The 18,710-nt window shown below is 39.3% G+C and overlaps 1 protein-coding gene across 1 annotated transcript; it reads left to right on the top strand.

Annotated features, from left to right (window-relative positions):
• Nucleotides 1-852: 852 nt before the first annotated feature.
• Nucleotides 853-15,345, top strand: itfg2 (integrin alpha FG-GAP repeat containing 2). The gene is made up of 12 exons (XM_047389290.1): nucleotides 853-1,104; nucleotides 1,650-1,745; nucleotides 1,997-2,038; nucleotides 2,119-2,290; nucleotides 2,375-2,514; nucleotides 2,850-2,998; nucleotides 3,071-3,165; nucleotides 3,581-3,634; nucleotides 4,019-4,110; nucleotides 5,333-5,450; nucleotides 8,073-8,246; nucleotides 14,053-15,345. The coding sequence occupies exons 1-12, from the start codon at nucleotides 1,009-1,011 to the stop codon at nucleotides 14,118-14,120; spliced, it is 1,296 nt and encodes a 431-aa protein (XP_047245246.1). The 5' UTR covers nucleotides 853-1,008; the 3' UTR covers nucleotides 14,121-15,345.
• Nucleotides 15,346-18,710: the final 3,365 nt, after the last annotated feature.

The following is an 18,710-nucleotide window of genomic DNA, read 5'->3' as shown; positions in this document are numbered from 1 at the left end:
AGACATCAGGGCTACAGGCCTGTAGTAATTTAATCCTACGATGGAGGGTTTCTTGGGAACCGGGATGATGGTGGATCGTTTGAGGCAGGAGGGGACCTCACATTTCTCCAGTGACTTGTTGAAGATCCTTGTGAAGATCGGAGCAAGTTGATGTGCGCAGGCTTTCAGGCATGATGGGGAGATGTTATCAGGTCCTCCAGCTTTCTTTGTTTTCATGTGCTGAAAGAGCCTGTTTACCTCTTCCTCGGAGATCTTTAGTGCAGGCAGAGGATCTGTTGGTGGGGGGTTGGTTGCTTTATGGGAGGAATTTATATTATTATAATATATACAAAATAATAAAAGATAAAGAAAATAATTAAAATAAAGGCTGTTTGTGGAAGTGCAAATATGTTTTTTGTTTCACAGCAGAGTTGCCAACTGTTTTGGCTGTACTGTGATTCACTGGAGTCCCAGGGCCTTAGAAATGGATTCATAAACTTTTCCAGACTTATTGAATGTCCTTCGATCGGGGCATGATTATTTCTAAGATCCTTTTCTAATGCTGTTTAAGAGATTTCTCCATTCTACAGATTTGATAGTAATAAAGGATGGATGGATGGATGGATGGATGGATGGATAGCTAAAAATAAGAAAAACATAAATCAAAAAACAAAAACGTGTAATGCCTTTTGCGTCCTGTGACCACTAGATGTCATCATTTCACCTTCAAATACTATTAAGAAGTTGAGCTGTCGCCTTGGAAAGGACGAAATTACACTTAGACGAAGTTTTGGCTGTAAATAAATATATTTATTGTATTTCTTAGAAAAATATGCAATACTTTGAACACCGAAGTTAGTCTGCGAATGTGATTTTTGTCTTTTCAGAGCTTCCGTTGGATTTAGGTCACGTGGTTTTGTTTACTAGGAAGTGCAGCTACCGTTGGATGAGTTTGCTGCTGTACCTGATTTAGCTTGAGAATAAGTAAAGTTTTCCACATGGTTGCTTGCAGATTTCAACCCAGCAGTCATGCGGTCGTTGAACTTTGTGCAGCGTGTCAGTTTGGACTTTACAGGAACCATATTTCCTCACGCCATCTGTCTGGGAGACGCAGACAACGACTCGGTAATGAGCCTCTTCTTATATTATCTTTATATCAAATATTCCTACTATTAGACGTTATTTACGCTCAGTACTGACACCAAACAGGAAAGATCATTTCCTTTTCATTCTTAAAGTTTTATTAAATCTACAAAACATAATTTACAAAACCCTGACTTCTCATCTGCTGTAGAGAAGATCAATTCTAGTACTATGTGGTTAGGACTAGTCTATTAATTATTTTAAAAATAAAGATTTTGCAAATATTGTTTTTAGTTTGTATTCTTCTTGTGCATTTTATATTACAAGTATTATCCTAAACTCATACTGAGCTATATTTAAACGTACACAGTGATTATTTTGCATTTACCCTCAATTTTGGTTCATTAAAAACTGAAAAGTGTGAAACATCATGTCTTCTTTTTATTACCCTAGTTGGACAAAATCTGAATTAAATGTAACCTATTAACTGAAGTAAATGTCATATTTAAAAAAAAAAATGATTTGTAAGAATTGTTCTTGCTGCTGCAGGATAAAAAAAAAAAAGCTTTGTGCCTCTGTCTCTGCAGCTGAACGAGCTGATTGTTGGAGACACAAGTGGAAAGCTACTTGTTTACAAGAATGATGAATCCAAGCCCTGGATCACAAGAATCTGTGTGGGAATGGTTGGTATCAAACTGGAAAACTGTGGAGAGGGTACTGGCTGCAGAACCTTGGCCGGAGGTGATACGGTTTCAACCCCACCCACCCTGCCAACGGTCAGGGTGGGTGGGATTGAAGGTGGAAATCCACCTAACTCTAACCCTGAACCCTGCCTAAACCTCAACGTTGATGAGGTGGGCGGGGTTGAAGTTGAGTCTGCAGCAAGCACCACTTGGGGAAAAAAGTATGATCTTAACGTGTTTTGGTTTTCCAGCTGACCTGTGTCGCAGTCGGAGATGTCTGCAACAAGGGAAAGGTGAGCCGATTAAAATCAGAAGCAACTGGATGCTGAAATGTTTGGGATTGATCTGACTAAGTTTCCTGGATCTTTTCCAGAATCTCGTTGTAGCTGTGGGCGCAGAAGGATGGTTCCATCTCTTTGATCTGACGGGCGTGAGCAAATCAGACTCCTCCAGCCAGCATGAAGTCCTATGTCCTGACGATCAGAGACCCTTCTTCACCCAACATATTCCTGCTAACACTAAAGTCATCCTCATCAGTGATATTGGTACAATCCTTGCTTTATATTTTTCTGCATTGAATGTATGTCATGCAAAATGTGATAACAGTGTGGCTTTCTCCATGTGTGCAGATGGAGATGGGCGCTGTGAGTTGGTGGTGGGGTACACAGACCGAGTGGTTCGAGCATTCCGCTGGGAGGAGCCCTCAGACAGCTCGGATGGGGGATCCGGTCAGCTGGTTCTCCTAAAGAAGTGGCTACTGGAGGGACAGGTCTACATGGCAGTGTTTAAACATTGTTTATGGCACAAAAGTATCCATACTTAACTTATAAGTTTCAGTCACCTAGTTGTTGTGCTGAACTTTGTAAGTTGTAAGTATTCATCTACACATATGTGTATATGTGTACCGCATGCTTTTTGTAGTTATCAACAGTCTTATGGTATAATTCTGGCTGGATATTTGAGCAATCTTCATTTCATAATTAGAACATTTAAAGTGGTGTAGAACACAAATTTATTTTTTATTTGCTTGTAAACCTTACACCCAGAACTGTATGGTTTCTGAATTTAATTAAGCCTTAACGAGTTGTGGTGTTTGCTGTGCAGGTGGACAGTCTGTCTGTGAACCCGGGTCCTGAAGGTTTACCCGAGCTCATGGTGTCCCAGCCGGGCTGCGGCTACGCCATCCTGCTCTGCACCTGGACACAACAGGACTCCACCGAGTCTGAGGATGACGCCCCTGCCACGCCCAGCAGGTAAACCCAGTCAGACTAAAATTACAAGTTCAGCCTTTAAAGAAAGGTCAGCTGCATGTTGTCTGTTCACAGCGAGGGGCCTTCCAGAGATGTAGTTCTCTACCTGACCAGCGGACGGATACACAACAAGAACGTTTCTACTCATCTTGTCGGCAGCATAAGCAAAGGTAACAAGCAGATTAAATTATTTACCAACTGATTAGTTATAGTATTTTTTCACAGCTAGTTTGGTTTATAATAAGTCATCTCTTCTATTTTTTTTGTTTAACTGTCATTGTTGGTTACTGTCCTAGTCAAAGTGCATCACTTGTTTTGAGTCCAGGTTGTTGTGAATGATTACCTAAATAAAATGAGAATGCACATCACATAAAGAAAAAATATAGAAGAAAAGGATTTAGAACTTTTGATTTAAAAAAAATCTCTGCTTCTATACAGATAAATAATGACCCTCTTGTTTGTGATTCATATTTTGTTCCAGTTCCTACAAAAAAATCAAACGTTGTCTCAAAAGCCAGTCAAAACTCTGTAAATTTTTGGTTTAAATTGCTGTAACTTATGTTTTTTTTTTCTTTCTTTTCCCAGGTTCAAAAGAGGAATCCTCTAAACGTGGACTGTTTGCACTTTGTACTTTAGATGGTGAGACAGCAATTTGTGTCTTTTCTTGTGTCCTTTTTGACAAAACAAACAGTTTTTTAGAACACAGTGGACTAATAAAACAATATAAAGTGTTAAATACTCTAATAACTGCTTAGTGTAGAGCAGGCGTCTCGAGCTCCAGTCCTCGAGAGCTATTGTCCGACAGTACAACACACCTGAATTAAATGAATGGCTTGTTAGCAGGCCTCTGCACAGCTTGGTGACATGCTGATGAGGTGAAGTTAGCGATTTCGTTCAGGTGTGTTTGAACATTGATGCATTTCAAAACAAATTAAAGGCAGAGTTTCTTGTATTAAACAATTGTGGATGAAAGTTAAATCTCACTTGTGTTTCATGTCCTTTTTTGCCCTCGTCTGTCCTCAGGGACCCTGAAGCTGATGGACAGCTCAGAGCAGCTCTTGTGGTCATTTCAGGTCGATCATCAGCTGTTTGCTCTGCAGAAACTCGATGTCACTGTAAGTCGATTTGTGATGGTGTAAAACCACTGGTTGGTTTTACACCAATCTAGCTGCTGGGTGGGTTATTCCTGTGGTCTTCTGAAGGCTTCCAGTTATTTTGTCGAAGTTCCATTAGTATCTAGTCGATATACTACACTTTCAGGCACACACTCTGCATAGTTTCATGGGATTTGAAGGGTTAAGTAGCACCCCTGCACTGTTGATTGAATGTACGTGATTAGTTGATCACCATCACTGGGATCATGTCTATACAAGCAGGAGTTTTAGCAGTTTCCTTCTCTGGAGCACAGATGTTTAACACAATGCCAAGCTGGAAAGACATCAGTTCATTTCCAAAATATTCAAAGTCCATCATTCTACCGAGAGACATTATTCTCTAGTGGAAAAGCTTTAAGACAGCAACATCCATGAATAATGTGGCTTCATGACTTAGGTTTGCTAATTAGCATCTGATTTAACCACAAGACTTCTTTTGTTTAGACAGATGAGTCTAAAACTAAGATGTTTTTCTGTAAAGCACAGCACCATGTTTGGAGAAAACCAAGTGCAGCATGTCACCACAGACATCTCATACCCACTGTTAAGCATGGTGGTGGAGGGTTAATGGTTTGGGCTTGTTTGACACCCACAAGACCTGGGTACACGTTGCAGTCACTGCATTGAGCATGAACTCCTCTGTGTATCAGAGTGAGGTCATCTGTCTGACAGCGGAGGGTTGAAACACAAACTGGATCAACAGGACGATTCTAAACACTCTTTAACAGAATGACTGAAGAAGCTGGAAATCCAACAACTATTCATGCTAGTTACAGAACAGACATGGAGCTACGTCTCCAGGTTGAATGCAGCCTTTCGTCATTTGTGCTTCTTCTTAACCTTACAAGAAATAAACTCTCAAACTGCAGAGGCATCCATTTGTGTTAAAATTGCATAGATTTTCTGTAAAAAAAAAAAAAAACTTAAATTGCATAAGTAAACAAAATGCTTAGTAATGTCAAAGAAGTGAAATAAGGTGACAAAAATAATAAAAAATGTAAAATATTAAAGTGTTGTGGAGTATTTGTAACTGTGAAAATTTACCTGCAAAATCAATCAATGTATAATCTCCCTCCCAGGTAGTAAAATATAGTTGTTGGAATCTTATGAAGTTAACTAAGACATCAAATTAGATGTTCAGTGCTAATTTTGAAAATTTGTTTGCGTGGGTGTTTAATTCTAGGGAGATGGTAGAGAGGAGGTGGTGGCCTGCGCCTGGGATGGTCAGACCTACATTATTGACCACAACAGGACTGTGGTGCGGTTCCAGTTTGACGAGAACGTCAACGCCTTCTGTGCAGGTACCAAAACATCTTCACCAGTGGGTTGAATTTTATTAAATGAGCTTCCTTTATGTTTCAATTAGTTTGCTGTCACCAACGTTTCAGGTTCATATGCTTTTGTGAATCTTTGTATCTTAGCAAACACCCAGTAAGAACACACTGGTTTTGATCTTACTTGGTAGACCGAGATGGCTTTGTGCTATTTGCCATTTATAAATGTGAGCAAATAAAAATCATTGATGGGGTTCCACAAGGGTCTGTTCTCGGGCCACTTCTATTCAGTATCTATATGCTTCCCCTTGCTCACCTTATAGGGTATTACATAATTTGTTACTATATCTATGCTGCTGACCCAATTTAATATTTCCATGTCCCCACATGACAGCAGTCACTGAGAGAGTGTCTTCATAATACCAGTGGGTGGAGGGGATATAATGCCCCCCAGCGTAATACAGATAAAACAGAAGTTATTGATTTTGGTCCCAAGATCAGAGATCAGGAATCAGCAGAACCTTCAGGAGGAAATGTCAAAACTCGTTTTTTTTTTTTAAAGGGCTCAGTTTAAGTTTCTCAGGAGACAACCGTGTTTACTTCAAAGTTTTATTTTTAGCTAATGTTTTATTTTATCAGGAAGGGAACATAAAAAACAATTGTACCTTAAATAAAGTAACCTTTTCCCAGACATCATAAGCTCGTTTTCAGACCTGGTCTCAGGTTTGGCTTTTAAAACAACGACACAATAAATTGTTGGAATTTATAATTATTTTAAATAAGCAGTTAAGCAAAAACTTACTCACATACATAAAATTAACACTAAAAGGACCAATCATTTATTGGGAAAGCAGCATCAGAGTCAGTGACCCAAAAAAGCTGAACAAGCTGATAAAGAAGGCTGGTTCTGTTCTGTTCTGTTCTGTTCTGTTCGGGGGACTCTCTATAACCTCTGGATATAATTGTACAAAGAAGGATCCTTCATAAAATAAAGAACATTACAGTCATACTGACCTCTACAGGAGGTCATTCCTGCCCACAGCCATCAGCATCTGCAACAGGAAAAGTATTGGCCAGTACCAACCTCTACAGGCTGCTGTACGTTACTTACTGATGGCAAAGATCTTTAAACAAAAAGTGAAATTGTCCAAACATTGTTTTGTTTGTTATCAAATGTAGTATTTTAAAATAATTTAAGTATTTCTGGACATCTGGACCCAATACATTAAACCTTTTTTAAATTCAGTTTTAAAAAGTAAATATCTGTTAAGCTATTAAAGCTCAGGATGAACAAAGAGAATAAAGAAATAATAAATAAATAAATAAACAATGCAAGAGCTGTAAAAAATGTATTCGCCCCTTGACATATTTTTTGCTTTTTCTGCTTTTTTGTCGCATTATTTCAGATCATCAAATAGATTTTAATATCAGACAAACATAACCTGTAAGAATACATATACAATAGTTATCAATCATTTATTGAGCGGAAAAGCAAACCAACTCTAATATGGACAATGTAATTGCTGGCCTTGTTAAATCAAACTCTGATTGACTACATTTGTTTTTCAAATTGTAAGGGAGTAAATACTTTTTCACAGCAAAGTAAAATTGGGTTTAAGAATTTAGTTTATATTAAAAATCCTGAAACCACATTTAGAAAGAGATAAGGTTGCTCAGAATATAAATACAGCAACTCTCTCATATCAATTTATATAAAACACCAGCGCTCATTTGGTTCTAGTCCACAAAGACGAAACAAACAGCTTGGGTTTATTTGTGTAAGGCTTCCATCTGTAAACTATGAACCTTCTTACCCAACTAAGCTCATCTGGTTTGGATCACTTTAATCTCTGTCATCAATGAAACTCTTCTCAGAGAGGTGCAGGAAAAGCTGCTGAGCAGACATTCCCATCTGAAAAAAACAATTTTACTGTCATTTTATGCCCAGTTCTTAATAATAATTATAATAAAGTTGCTCTGTAGCTTCTAGCAGTGTTTCTAAGCAGCTGCTTACAATCAGTCGTGGTATTACTCCCAAATGGCTAATCATATTAGTTTAGATGTGCTAAATCAGCTGAAATATTTAGAAGCAAGTATTGCGTTGAAATAATTAAAACCAGCTTTAAAATACCTAGCTTTTTGGATGGCCTTTGTCACATTTTGTAGCCTGGTTGTATCATTCATGGCCTAGGTGTAGAAAACATAATCGTCTATGAATTAGACGTACACCACTAGATGGCAGTGTTGTTCTTCAGTCTATGTTCTGTTTGATCAACCACTGTTCTTCTATGGGAAATTGACTGTTTTATTTATTCTAGGTTTATTACTTTGTTGACATGTAGATAAAAACACAGAAGTCCTCCTCTACTCTTGACTCTCGCTGCTCCATGTTCCTTTGGACCAGTCGTCAGCAGAGTGTTAAAGGTGTCTTGCAAAAGGTTTTAGATTTATACTAGTGAAAAATTTGAACACTATTTATTTTATTTTCACTTTTCGGTTAAGCACTACTTTATGTTGGTCTATCACAGAAAGTTCCCCCAAAACATTGAGAATGTTACTTGACAAAATGTCAAAACGATCAATGGCCCAAGAGGATTGTTTTAAAGAAATTTTAGGTTCAAAATGTGGCTTAAAACTATGTGATTTCAGGTCAGTACACGTGTAAGGAGGGTAAAAACAGCCCCTGCCTGGTCTACGTCAGCTTCAACCAGAAAATCTACATCTACTGGAAGGTGGAGCTGGAGCGGATGGAGTCCACCAACCTGCTGCGAGTGCTTGAGGAGAGGCCTGAATTTAAAAGCCAGTTGAAGGCTCTGGGAGTTGGTGAGTACACAAACAACTCAGGGGTGGTCTACAGGAAGCAGCTCAGATCAGAGTATCATTCATTAAATTTAACTAAGATTGCCTCAGTTGGAGGTTTTATTTGAACAGCAGACCAACTGTGACTGTTTGCAGCCAACAAATATTCAGTCCTTAGTTGGCACTCAGTCTCTGACATGAATGGTAATGAGGACAGAGAGTAAATCCTGATTCCCAACCAGGTTTGCTGCCCACTTTACTCACACACTTTCAGAACTGTGATTATTTGCTTTGATGAAGAGGCAAAACAGACCTGACACTTCTGCTTAATCTGTCTGTGAAATTCAAAGATCCAACCAGAAAATTCCTAATCTAAACCAGCTGCCCACGCATAATCTTTTAGAAGCCAGTAGCAGATTATAAGTGTTTAATTAAAGCTTCAACCTCTGGCTTTAAGCCACGGGTTGTGACTAATCATACATGGTATTTACGTATTGTTTTGTGGAGAATGTATGAGAACAAGTGCAACTGAAGGGCAACATGAATGTAAAGACAGAAATAAGACAAATTATCAGGTCAATAGATGTCTCATTTTATTATATTTTTGTGTAGACATGTAGGGGCACATTAGGATCATAATAATAATGGTAATAATAATCTTTATGTAAATAAGGGAGGAGGTACATAATTAAATATATATTCAAAAACACAATCGAGGGGAAACACACCCAGAACAAACACTAGATCCTCTAAAGTTGATCAAAATCTCCTTCAGCTTTGTTCAAACAACAACAGAATAACACAACACAGCGCTAGGATCAAGCTTTTAGTAAGTATCTACAGTCAGGGAGTTTTCATGTCCAAAAATAGAGACAACTAGATAAATTAGGTTAGAATTTATTTATTTGCATAGTTGGGCTTTTTGTTGAATGCTTAATTTTTACCAGGCAATCATCAATGAGCTGCTGGTTATTTAAATATTGGGTGCAGGTGATCATAAATTAGGCTACAATTACTCTGAAATGCACTAAATGACAGTTAATTTGTGTTAAACTGCAGAAATCCGCTGAGAAATATCTGGTGACCATAACTGGACGATTTTATTTTTAACTGATTGGCTATATCGGTGACTGGCTGGTCAGAAACTCAAACATTGGTTCTATTTCTGATCAGTTAATGGGCCATAACTACATGCCACCACATCGCAGTAACAACGCGTATTCAGTGGATGCTGTTACATAAAAATATCAACCTCCTCGGTTTGTATTCCTGGCATCTATCACAAACCTTTATTATATCGGGATTAAAAGTTTCAAAAATTTAAATCACAGGGTTGTTTTTTCCATTTTTGGAGTGTTAATGTGAAGCGAAGCTAACCAGATGCTGCTGCTGGATTATATTTAACAACTAATAAGAGAGTAACGGCAGTTCTATCATAAAACACTCATGCTGACTGAAAGCGGAGGTCAGCAGGGAAATTTATCCTGTCCAAATACAAGACAAATCTGCAGCCTGTCCATCAGCTCCAAAGCTCGTTCTCTCTGACTGCTTTACTTCTGCCCTCTTCCCGCTCCTCTGTATTAATCACAAACACAGCATTTACCTTCAGTCAGCACTTGGTTAATTATTCTGAATCCTCCATGGGTGTTTATTTCCTGTTCATTCCTTTTGTTAATTGCCTTTCATGGTGAAACATTAATCTCGCTGCTGTCTCAGTGATTTTGAGTCAGAAAGATTCAATCTAATTACAAACGACACATCGCATGTTTGACTGACCTGTCAGCTGCACCATGTGAGGAAGAGGAGATCAACCTTTAAAGAAAGAATACTTAAAAACTGTCACAGATTTCATTGAAAAGATACCAAATGGCTGCAACAAATGAAAGAACTATACAAATTGGAAAATTAAACTCCAAACTCTGTACTGTGGATGTTCAGAGTGTAAGCTTCCCTAATCTAGCCTAACAGAAATGTCAGCAGGAACCCCCAGCTTCTCCCCTGCTGTCCTTCTTTCTTTCGTCTTACTTTAATATATGCCCTTTGGCCAAACGTTGATTATTAAGAGCCTCTGGTTTTCTGTTGCAACTGGAAGAGGTTTCTAAATACTGCCATCTGCTCTTACATTTCTAATTTGTGATGGACCTCTGCTCGTTTCAACTCAAGGCAATAACTTGGTGCAGTGCTGAAGAGTTTTGTAATGAGAAAAGATAAGCTGGCTGATTTCTCTCCTCAAATTGAGGAGAGGGACGTTTTCCAGGAAGTTTGTCCGTGAATCAACAGAAGTGGACATCTGAGACAGATGTTGATAACTATCACACGCTCTAAGGTGAATGGCCAGACGTGCATTTCCTTTTTTAACAATAATAGTTATCCAAGATGATTGCTAACAATTTGCCTTGTAGGGATAGAAAAATTGACATTTCCATTGCATGATTTCACCAAAAATAAAAAACAGTTTAAAGACTTCACCATCAGATATTACTTTCATTTGACTAATAAAGGGGCAACAAGCTGCTATTTTATTGAGTTGTTTGGTGCGACGTCTCTCATCTCTCTTCTGTCAGGCCTGACACACACTTAAGGATCTCACAAATAATTACCAGCTCACGGGGGGGAAAGCTTGTTATGGAGTGGTCATGAGGCTTTTTATGTATGTATTAATCATATAGCATATTTAGTTTCATTTGAATTATTATGTAATTCTGTGTTGTTCTTTTCGTTCAACTGGATCTCGTTAAATTGCCCCAGTTCACACCAACAATAGTCTTTGAACTTCAGTGCTGTCCGTGATCAGACCTCTGCTGTCAACGCCCAAACTGAAACCTTATGAAAAAAGAAATGGATGAAACCAAAAGGGCTTATATGGAATATTTTTACTGTGAAACAGTGCTTGCTTTGAGTTTATTTTATAATTGGATTCAAGGCTGAAGAGAACGTGGGACTTTTTTAAGGCGTTGAGAAGTGGAGAGATGAAGAACCAGAGCAGCTTGTCTGTCTCTGGAGTACTAAATTAACTTCTATGATATTTTTTTTACAATAAATGTCCATATTTAGGAGATTTTCAGGCATTTTCAATGTCCTGTATGATACCTTATGTGGGGATTATAATTGGTTTACAGTCAATTTAAAAAGTATTTCCCGCCATATAGATTTCTTCTTTTTTTGCCACACTTAAATTAGATCTTACAACTAATTTTAATTTCAGACAAAGATAACCTGAGAGAATACAAAATGCAGTTTCTAAATGAAATAATGGGAAAAAAAGCTATCCATCCTGCCTGGCTCTGTGTGAAAATATAGTTTCTCTTCTTGTTCAATTATTAACTAACTGTAATTAAGCTTATTTTATAGGTTCAGATTCACCCACCACATCCAGGCCTGTAGAATCAAGAAATTACTTCAATATGACCATTGTGACAACCTGAAGTAGGCTTTAAGATAAGGAAGTTATTTGCATCTATCAGTCTTGAAATGGTAAATGACAATGACAGCCATTATCCACACATGGAGAAGTCATGGGACAGCGGGGAACCTTCCTGCAAGTCGCCAGGAAGTGCTGATTGAAATGAAATATATATTTAACTCATAGATTATTCTTTTCCAGATTCCTTAAAAATTAAAAGCAGTCCTAAAATGAATAAAGAAAGCCAAAGGGTTGTTAAGGATGATTTAGTTGACTATTGCTAACGGTAGGTTTTAAAATGCAATTAGTCCTTTACCGTCAGGTGTCCAAGATGAGCACTAAAAATCTGTCTTGTAGGGCGAAAACCTACCAGTCTGAGCAGAGCAAACTGAAAAGGTGAAGCAATGAAAAACCTCGCACAGCAGTGCAACTTTTGATGAAACGAGGGGTTTGTAGAACCACACTTTGCTGTGATTACAGCATCTTTTGGAGGATGTCTCTACCAGCTTTGCATGTTAACATTTTTTTGCCCATTCTGCTTTGGTTTAAACAGCTCTCAAAGCAGAAAACCTCTCAAAGGAACTCACTTGTAAAATTAAAGTTTGTGAATGAATGGACGCAAAACATCTCAAGCACAGTCAGATTGGATTGATGATTTTGATCATATATTTTTAAGTCTTAACACAGATTCTCAATTGGATTTAGTTTAGGACTTTGATTCATTTTAACAGATTAATATGCTTTGATCTAACACATTCCTATGTAGCTCTGGTTTTATGATTAGAGTTGTCGTCCTTCTAGAAGGTGAACCTCCGTGTCAGTCTCGGGCCTTTCGCAGCTTCTAACAGGTTTTCTTACAGGATTGCCTCATATTTAGCTCCATTAATCTTCCCATTAACTCTTGAGCAGCTTCCCTGTACCTGCTGATGAACGACATACCCATAGCATAATGTTGCCACCACCATGTTTCACTGCAGCCAAGGGCCGGAGGGGGTCTGGTTCGGGGACCAGTGGATTTCGTCTCTTCTTTTTGCAGATGATGTGATCCTGCTGGCCCCCTCTAGCCAAGACCTACAGCATGCACTGGGGCGGTTCGCAGCCGAGTGTGAAGCAGCTGGTATGAAGATCAGCTCCTCCAAGTCCGAAGCCATGGTTTTCGACCGGAAAAGGGTGGCTTGTCCTCTTCAGGTTGGAGGGGAGTTCCTGCCTCAAGTGGAGGAGTTTAAGTATCTCGGGGTCTTGTTCACGAGTGAGGGAAGAATGGACCGGGAGATCGACAGACGGATCGGTGCAGCTGCCGCAGTGATGCGGGCTCTGTATCGGTCCGTCGTGGTGAAGAAGGAGCTGAGTCGAAAAGCAAAGCTTTCAATTTACTGGTCGGTCTACGTTCCTACCCTCACCTATGGACATGAACTTTGGGTCATGACCGAAAGAACGAGATCCCGGATTCAAGCGGCTGAAATGAGCTTCCTCCGTTGGGTGGCCGGGCACTCCCTTAGAGATAGGGTGAGGAGCTCGGCTATCCGGGAGGGGCTCGGAGTAGAGCCGCTGCTCCTCCCCATTGAGAGGAGCCAGTTGAGGTGGCTCGGGCATCTATACCAGATGCCTCCTGGATGCCTTCCTTGGGAGGTGTTCCAGGCACGTCCCACTGGGAGGAGGCCCAGGGGACGACCCAGGACACGCTGGAGGGACTATGTCTCTCGGCTGGCCTGGGAACGCCTTGGGCTCCCCCTGGAGGAGCTGGAGGAGGTGTCTGGGGACGTCTGGGTGTCTCTGCTGAGTCTCCTGCCCCCGCGACCCAGTCCCGGATAAGCGGAAGACGACGAGTACGAGTACAACAGATTTTCCCATCTGATCTGTGGACCTTTGCAGCTCCTCCAGTTACTGCAGGTGTATTTATTTTGGTGGATAACCATGTGTCGATGATCAAAGCTTAGGATGTAAAAGCTTGTAACCAAATCCTGCTTCCAACCTCTTCAGCAGCCTTATTCTTGCTGTGTTGGTTGGTCTTCATGATGCGGATTGTTCGAGGACGTTCTCTAACAAACCTCTGAGGTTCTCACAGAACAGCTGGATTTATCCTGAGAATATATTACACACAGTTGGACTCTTAGGTGACTACTGAAAGGATTTTATTGCACTGGATTTTATTTTGGAGTATCAGAGAAAAGGGGACTGAATACAAATGCACACCACATCTTTGAAATGTGTAATTGTGAATAACTTTGAAAATCATAAATATTCCTCCGCTTCCCAATTATGTACTTCTTTACGTTCTATCTCAAAGAATCCAAATAAAACACACTAAAGTCTGAGGTTGTAAGGTAACAAAATCTGGAAAAGTTAATGGGATAGGACTACTTTTGGGAAGCCCTCATTTGTGTCTGGCTTCCAGTAATTTCCACATTTTGCTTTTTGTCTCCACAGACGCTGAGGATTCGTCTGCAGTGAGAGATCTGGTGGCGACTGTTCTCTACCAGGATGCACACACTTAGCACGGCGACAGATTTTCTATATTCTCTTCCCAATGTAAAAACTGTGCTGATAAAGACTGTGCCCCATGCTGCCGGTCTTTTTTGTGTGGTACCTGCAGCAGGACGTGTCAGGCTGGGTGTTTGAATAAGCTGCTGCTGGCCATAATCTCAGACTTCCACATTGCTGCTGTCATTTGTATTCTGTCTGCCCAGGTTGTTTCCTAGCAAGACAGGGGGAGGATGAAAGCGTGAGGCACATTGCAAGGGAAATGCTTCAGCTGTTCAACCCGCTGTTTTTACTGGAGTAAAAAAGATCAACACAGCCATTATGTTGCTGTCAAATCACCACTAACTCACTGCTGTAAAACATTTCCCCTCCTATTTTTCATCCTCTACAGGATCTTTTATCTAGTGAATTCTCTTAAATATATAAAGGCCTACAGATGTTACATAATACAGCATATGTTACATAATAAAACAGGCAGGAAGACGGCAGTGTTGTCTCACAGCTGAGCAGCAATGTCCTCGAAGGGTGTGATGCTGGGGGGGATCACCCACTGTTCCTCTGGGGAGGATCCTATAACCATAAATGTTGGCTGCCTCTGTCTTATGAAAAATAAATGATTTGTGTTTGGTTTAACTGAGGGAAGGTTCAGGTGTGTTGGGAGGCCACAACCTCTCATCTACCCTGTGTGTCTGCCCTTTAGAGACTCGCTCAACCCTACATCAAGAGTTTCACTGATTAGTTCAATTGTTCTGCAACCTTTGCTTTTTGTGAGGAAACTCCAAATTCTTATAATTTCACATTTGATTTCTGAGTATCGGATACAAAACCTTAGATAAATATAACCATACCTTTAGTTAAATTTCTCAGAAATACATGCATAGAAATTAGTTATCTCATTATATCAAAGATAAAAGATCCAGTTTTGCCATGAAATCAGTTAATTATCTCATATCTCAAGATATATTTTACTTGTTTTGACATAACATTTCATTATCTCAAGATACCAGAACTTGCTTGACAGCATGACAACAGTTTCGTCATCGCAACATCATCAAGATATCGGAGTTTGTTTTAACTTCCAAGTGTGGTCATTATTTCAAGATTACAGAAATCAATTTGTTGTAATTATTTACCTTCTCATTATTTTGAAATAAGAGTTTGTGTTTTCACATATATATCAGTATTTCAAGATGCAAGCTATTTCATTGTTGAAAATTAAAAAAAATGTGTCATAACTGATTAATTACCCAGTTATTTAAGAGAAAAGAGTTGATTTTGTAGTGAAAACGCATTCTTTTGAGGTAATGATGCTTGTTTTATTTTTTATCTTGAGATTATGGAACTCGTTTTGTCATGAAAACTTTGCAGTTACCTCTGATTGCTTGTTTTGCTCTTTAACTGTTAATTAATTCAGGTCATGATAACAGGAAAGCCATCTTATTATCTTAAGATAACAGTTTTTTTAACAGTAAATATGTCACATCAGGCATTGATATGACAAGAAAAGCATTATATGAGTTCAGTCTTTATCATCTCTGTTGCCTTTACAGATGTAGTTTTTATAAAGCAATATCATCCTTCAGTGGTTAGTTGGCTAATGTGTGTACTGAAAATTAAGAACGGATTGAGGGTTGATTGATAGATAATTGGATTTTAACCTTGTAGGGTATTATAATAATAATATTTGCCACTATAACAAAACACATCTGTGTTCAGCTGCAGCTTGCCCTTATAAGTGGTGAGCATTTCTGTTCTGTGATCTCATTGAGACTCATGACCTTTAATGGTCAAGCAGGACCAGGCTGTTGTTTTTAATATGGAGTCTGTCAGATGTACTCATGGCTTCATGAACATGGTCTTCTGGTACCGTTCTGATTTCCCAGAGAAAATGTCAGTTTAGTATGCAGAGAGATCTCTAGTTTGCGATGATAAATCCTGGGTGACTTTGACTTTTGCTCCAATATTTTGCCCAGACGTGAATTTTGTACATGAAACATGTCTCATATATCTGACTGTGTGACACGAGTGCACCAGGGGAACGGCCTTGTCGTCATAACTGACCTCATGAGTGCACCGGCGCTGAGATGAGGCTAGTTTAATCACTTTATGTTCAGCAAAGTATGTTTGACTAAACACAGATATTTCTGTAAAGCATCTGGTTTACATATTTATTAATGCACTCATTTCTTTAAAGGTTACTGTTTTACAGCAGTACGTTTTTTCAGGATAAGGCAGATGCTTTGGTTTGAAAATACAAGATTCAGCTGTTTTTTATAAGCTAAAAGTCCAAAGTGTTTCTGACTTTGAGTGTTATTTTAGTTTCTGCTACAAAATTCTTACTATCTTTCTTGGACGCCATACTGTTTTTCATCATCAGCCTTTTTTAAAAAGGAAAACTTTTTTTACGCTAGGTTTGGTGTTTATGTCTCAGCCGGGCCTTTTGTAAGCCCAGCAGTATATTTGTTTAACTAATTTCTGTGCTTTATTTTAGAATCTATTTTATACATCTATGCTTTCTTTATTGTTTTATTCTGGTAAAAAGGCTGTCTATCTAAATGATCTCACTAGACAATGAGGACAGACCCAAGATTGGCTTCCCCGCTAGCAGTAGTTTGCTTAGCTTAGGTTCATGCTAGCTTCATGTACTGATTGCTTCTCCTGACTATTTACTGTATGAGTGAGAAACGGACACAGTCTTCATTTAAGTTTAAAACTGTTGTAGGTGTTGAACTGTTGCAGCTAGTCTCAGGTCTGATTTTCTTCCAGGATTGACTTGTATTTATATTCATTCATCTTCCCGTCAGCAAGTATCCCCACAGCATAATGCTGCCACCACCATGCTGAGCTAGGGGTGCTAGTTTTCACCACACATTGTGTTTTATATGATCAGTTTAAGTCTCTTTTGGCCAGAGTTCCACCTTCATTTTAGATGACATCTTGAGGATCTCTCTTACTTGAACGGTGTGTTCCAGAACATGCTGCCTCACCACAGAAGACCTGATCCGATCAATATCCCAGTAATAGACCACACTCTGCGGGGTTCGGATTGTGAGTCATTCCCACTGTGTTACTGGAACCCACATGGATGTACTGTGTGTGTTTTAATCTCTTTAGCAGATGGTGGAAATATATAAATAAGGTGTTGCTATCGACAACAAATGAAGGGCAAATAGACATTCGAAACTATATGTGGTGGCAGGAAAAGTAAAATTCATCCATGACAGACTTGCATGGAGTGAGCAGCCTGTGATTAGGGCTTTCAGGAAGGATGTAGCTGTAAGCTTAAATCAGAGGTCTGAGATAGAGTTAAAGTCCTTCTGCCCACACTGACCTGTAAGTGTCCTTTAGTCATTCCAAGTGAGAATGTTAATATGCTGCTGAAACTACTTAAAATTTTACAGAAAGTTGTCATTTTAAGTGCTTCATCAGTAGAGTATTGAAGAACATTTTACTGATCAGACTGAATTAATGGTTAGAGTTGGATGTGATTATATGCACATACAGATGAGTAAATGATTTAGTTTAGGAGCTGGCATGGCTGGATAGCTTCCTTCCCTTAATAAATTAAATCATTATTTAAAAACAGCTTTTTGTATTTACGGTCATTTTGTCCGATAACATTTATTTAGCTGTTTAAACATTTCAATGTTCAAGCTCCGATGCGTAAAACTTAGTTATTGAATTTAGCAACTGCTCATTTTTGCTTCATAGTGAGTGGTTTTTGACACGTTGGCTCTTCAGCAGCTAGATCTCAAAAGCAGCAGTGCAGAGAGAAAACAGAACTGCACTGTGATTTATGAAAGAGTACCTGACTAACTGAACTTTCCAACCAGAGGTGTTATCGGCTGCACTGTTGGCAGGATGTGGGTGTATAAAATGACTCAAAACAATAGAGGGGGTGGATAAAAAAAAAAAAAAAGGGGGGGGGGGCTCTTCTCTTACAAGGTTTGTGTTCCTGTAATGTCCCCTCAACACCCCCCATTTCCTGGCTTGCTGCCATAGCCAGCTGTCACCTGAGCCTAACTGAAATAAAGCATCATTTGACAGCGCTGACAAGCTGAAAGCAGTTTGGATATTGTTAAGAAACTCTAGCATCAAAGGACCAATAAAATTACATCCTCCCCAGTAAGAAATTACTTGGTGTTTGACTCGCTTTAGCTTGCAGAATAGGCATGAATTGTGCCATGAATTTGAACCAATCTTGTTCTTCTTGGCCGACGGTGGCTCAGGTGGTAGTGGTAGGGGCTCATCCTGTAACCGGTGGATTGCCAGTTCGAGGGCCCGGCAAATTACCATTATCAGAGGCCCCGGTGGTGCTGATTGTATGGCAGCCCCACGTCTGTCAGTCTGCCCCAGGGCAGCTGTGGCTACAATGTAGCTCACCACTGTCAGTGTGTGAATGACTGTATGAATGGGTGGATGAATGGTTGTAGTCCTATAGAAGTGCAGGCTATTTACAATTTGTCACTCTCATTTCTTGCTCACTGAATAGGTTTACCAGTCGTTTAGTATATAGTGATATTTTAAAGAACCCAAAAAAAACACCATTGTCATGACTGATTCTAGTAAACAACAAGTAATCCTTGAACCCACAGATTAGGGAG

The sequence above is a fragment of the Girardinichthys multiradiatus genome, chromosome 17 (genome assembly GCF_021462225.1).
Source record: "Girardinichthys multiradiatus isolate DD_20200921_A chromosome 17, DD_fGirMul_XY1, whole genome shotgun sequence".
Taxonomy (NCBI): Eukaryota; Metazoa; Chordata; class Actinopteri; order Cyprinodontiformes; family Goodeidae; genus Girardinichthys; species Girardinichthys multiradiatus.
Note: the sequence above shows the minus strand (reverse complement) of the source record. Positions and strands in the feature narration are given on the sequence as shown.

What these genes read in the sequence shown, in the direction of transcription:
- itfg2 (XM_047389290.1), top strand. Translation starts at nt 1,009, where the DNA reads ATGCGGTCGTTGAACTTTGTGCAGCGTGTCAGTTTGGACTTTACAGGA. An exon ending in CAAGAATCTGTGTGGGAATG is followed by an intron (nt 1,746 to 1,996) that starts GTTGGTATCAAA and finishes TTGGTTTTCCAG; the next exon opens with CTGACCTGTGTCGCAGTCGG. An exon ending in GCCCCTGCCACGCCCAGCAG is followed by an intron (nt 2,999 to 3,070) that starts GTAAACCCAGTC and finishes GTCTGTTCACAG; the next exon opens with CGAGGGGCCTTCCAGAGATG.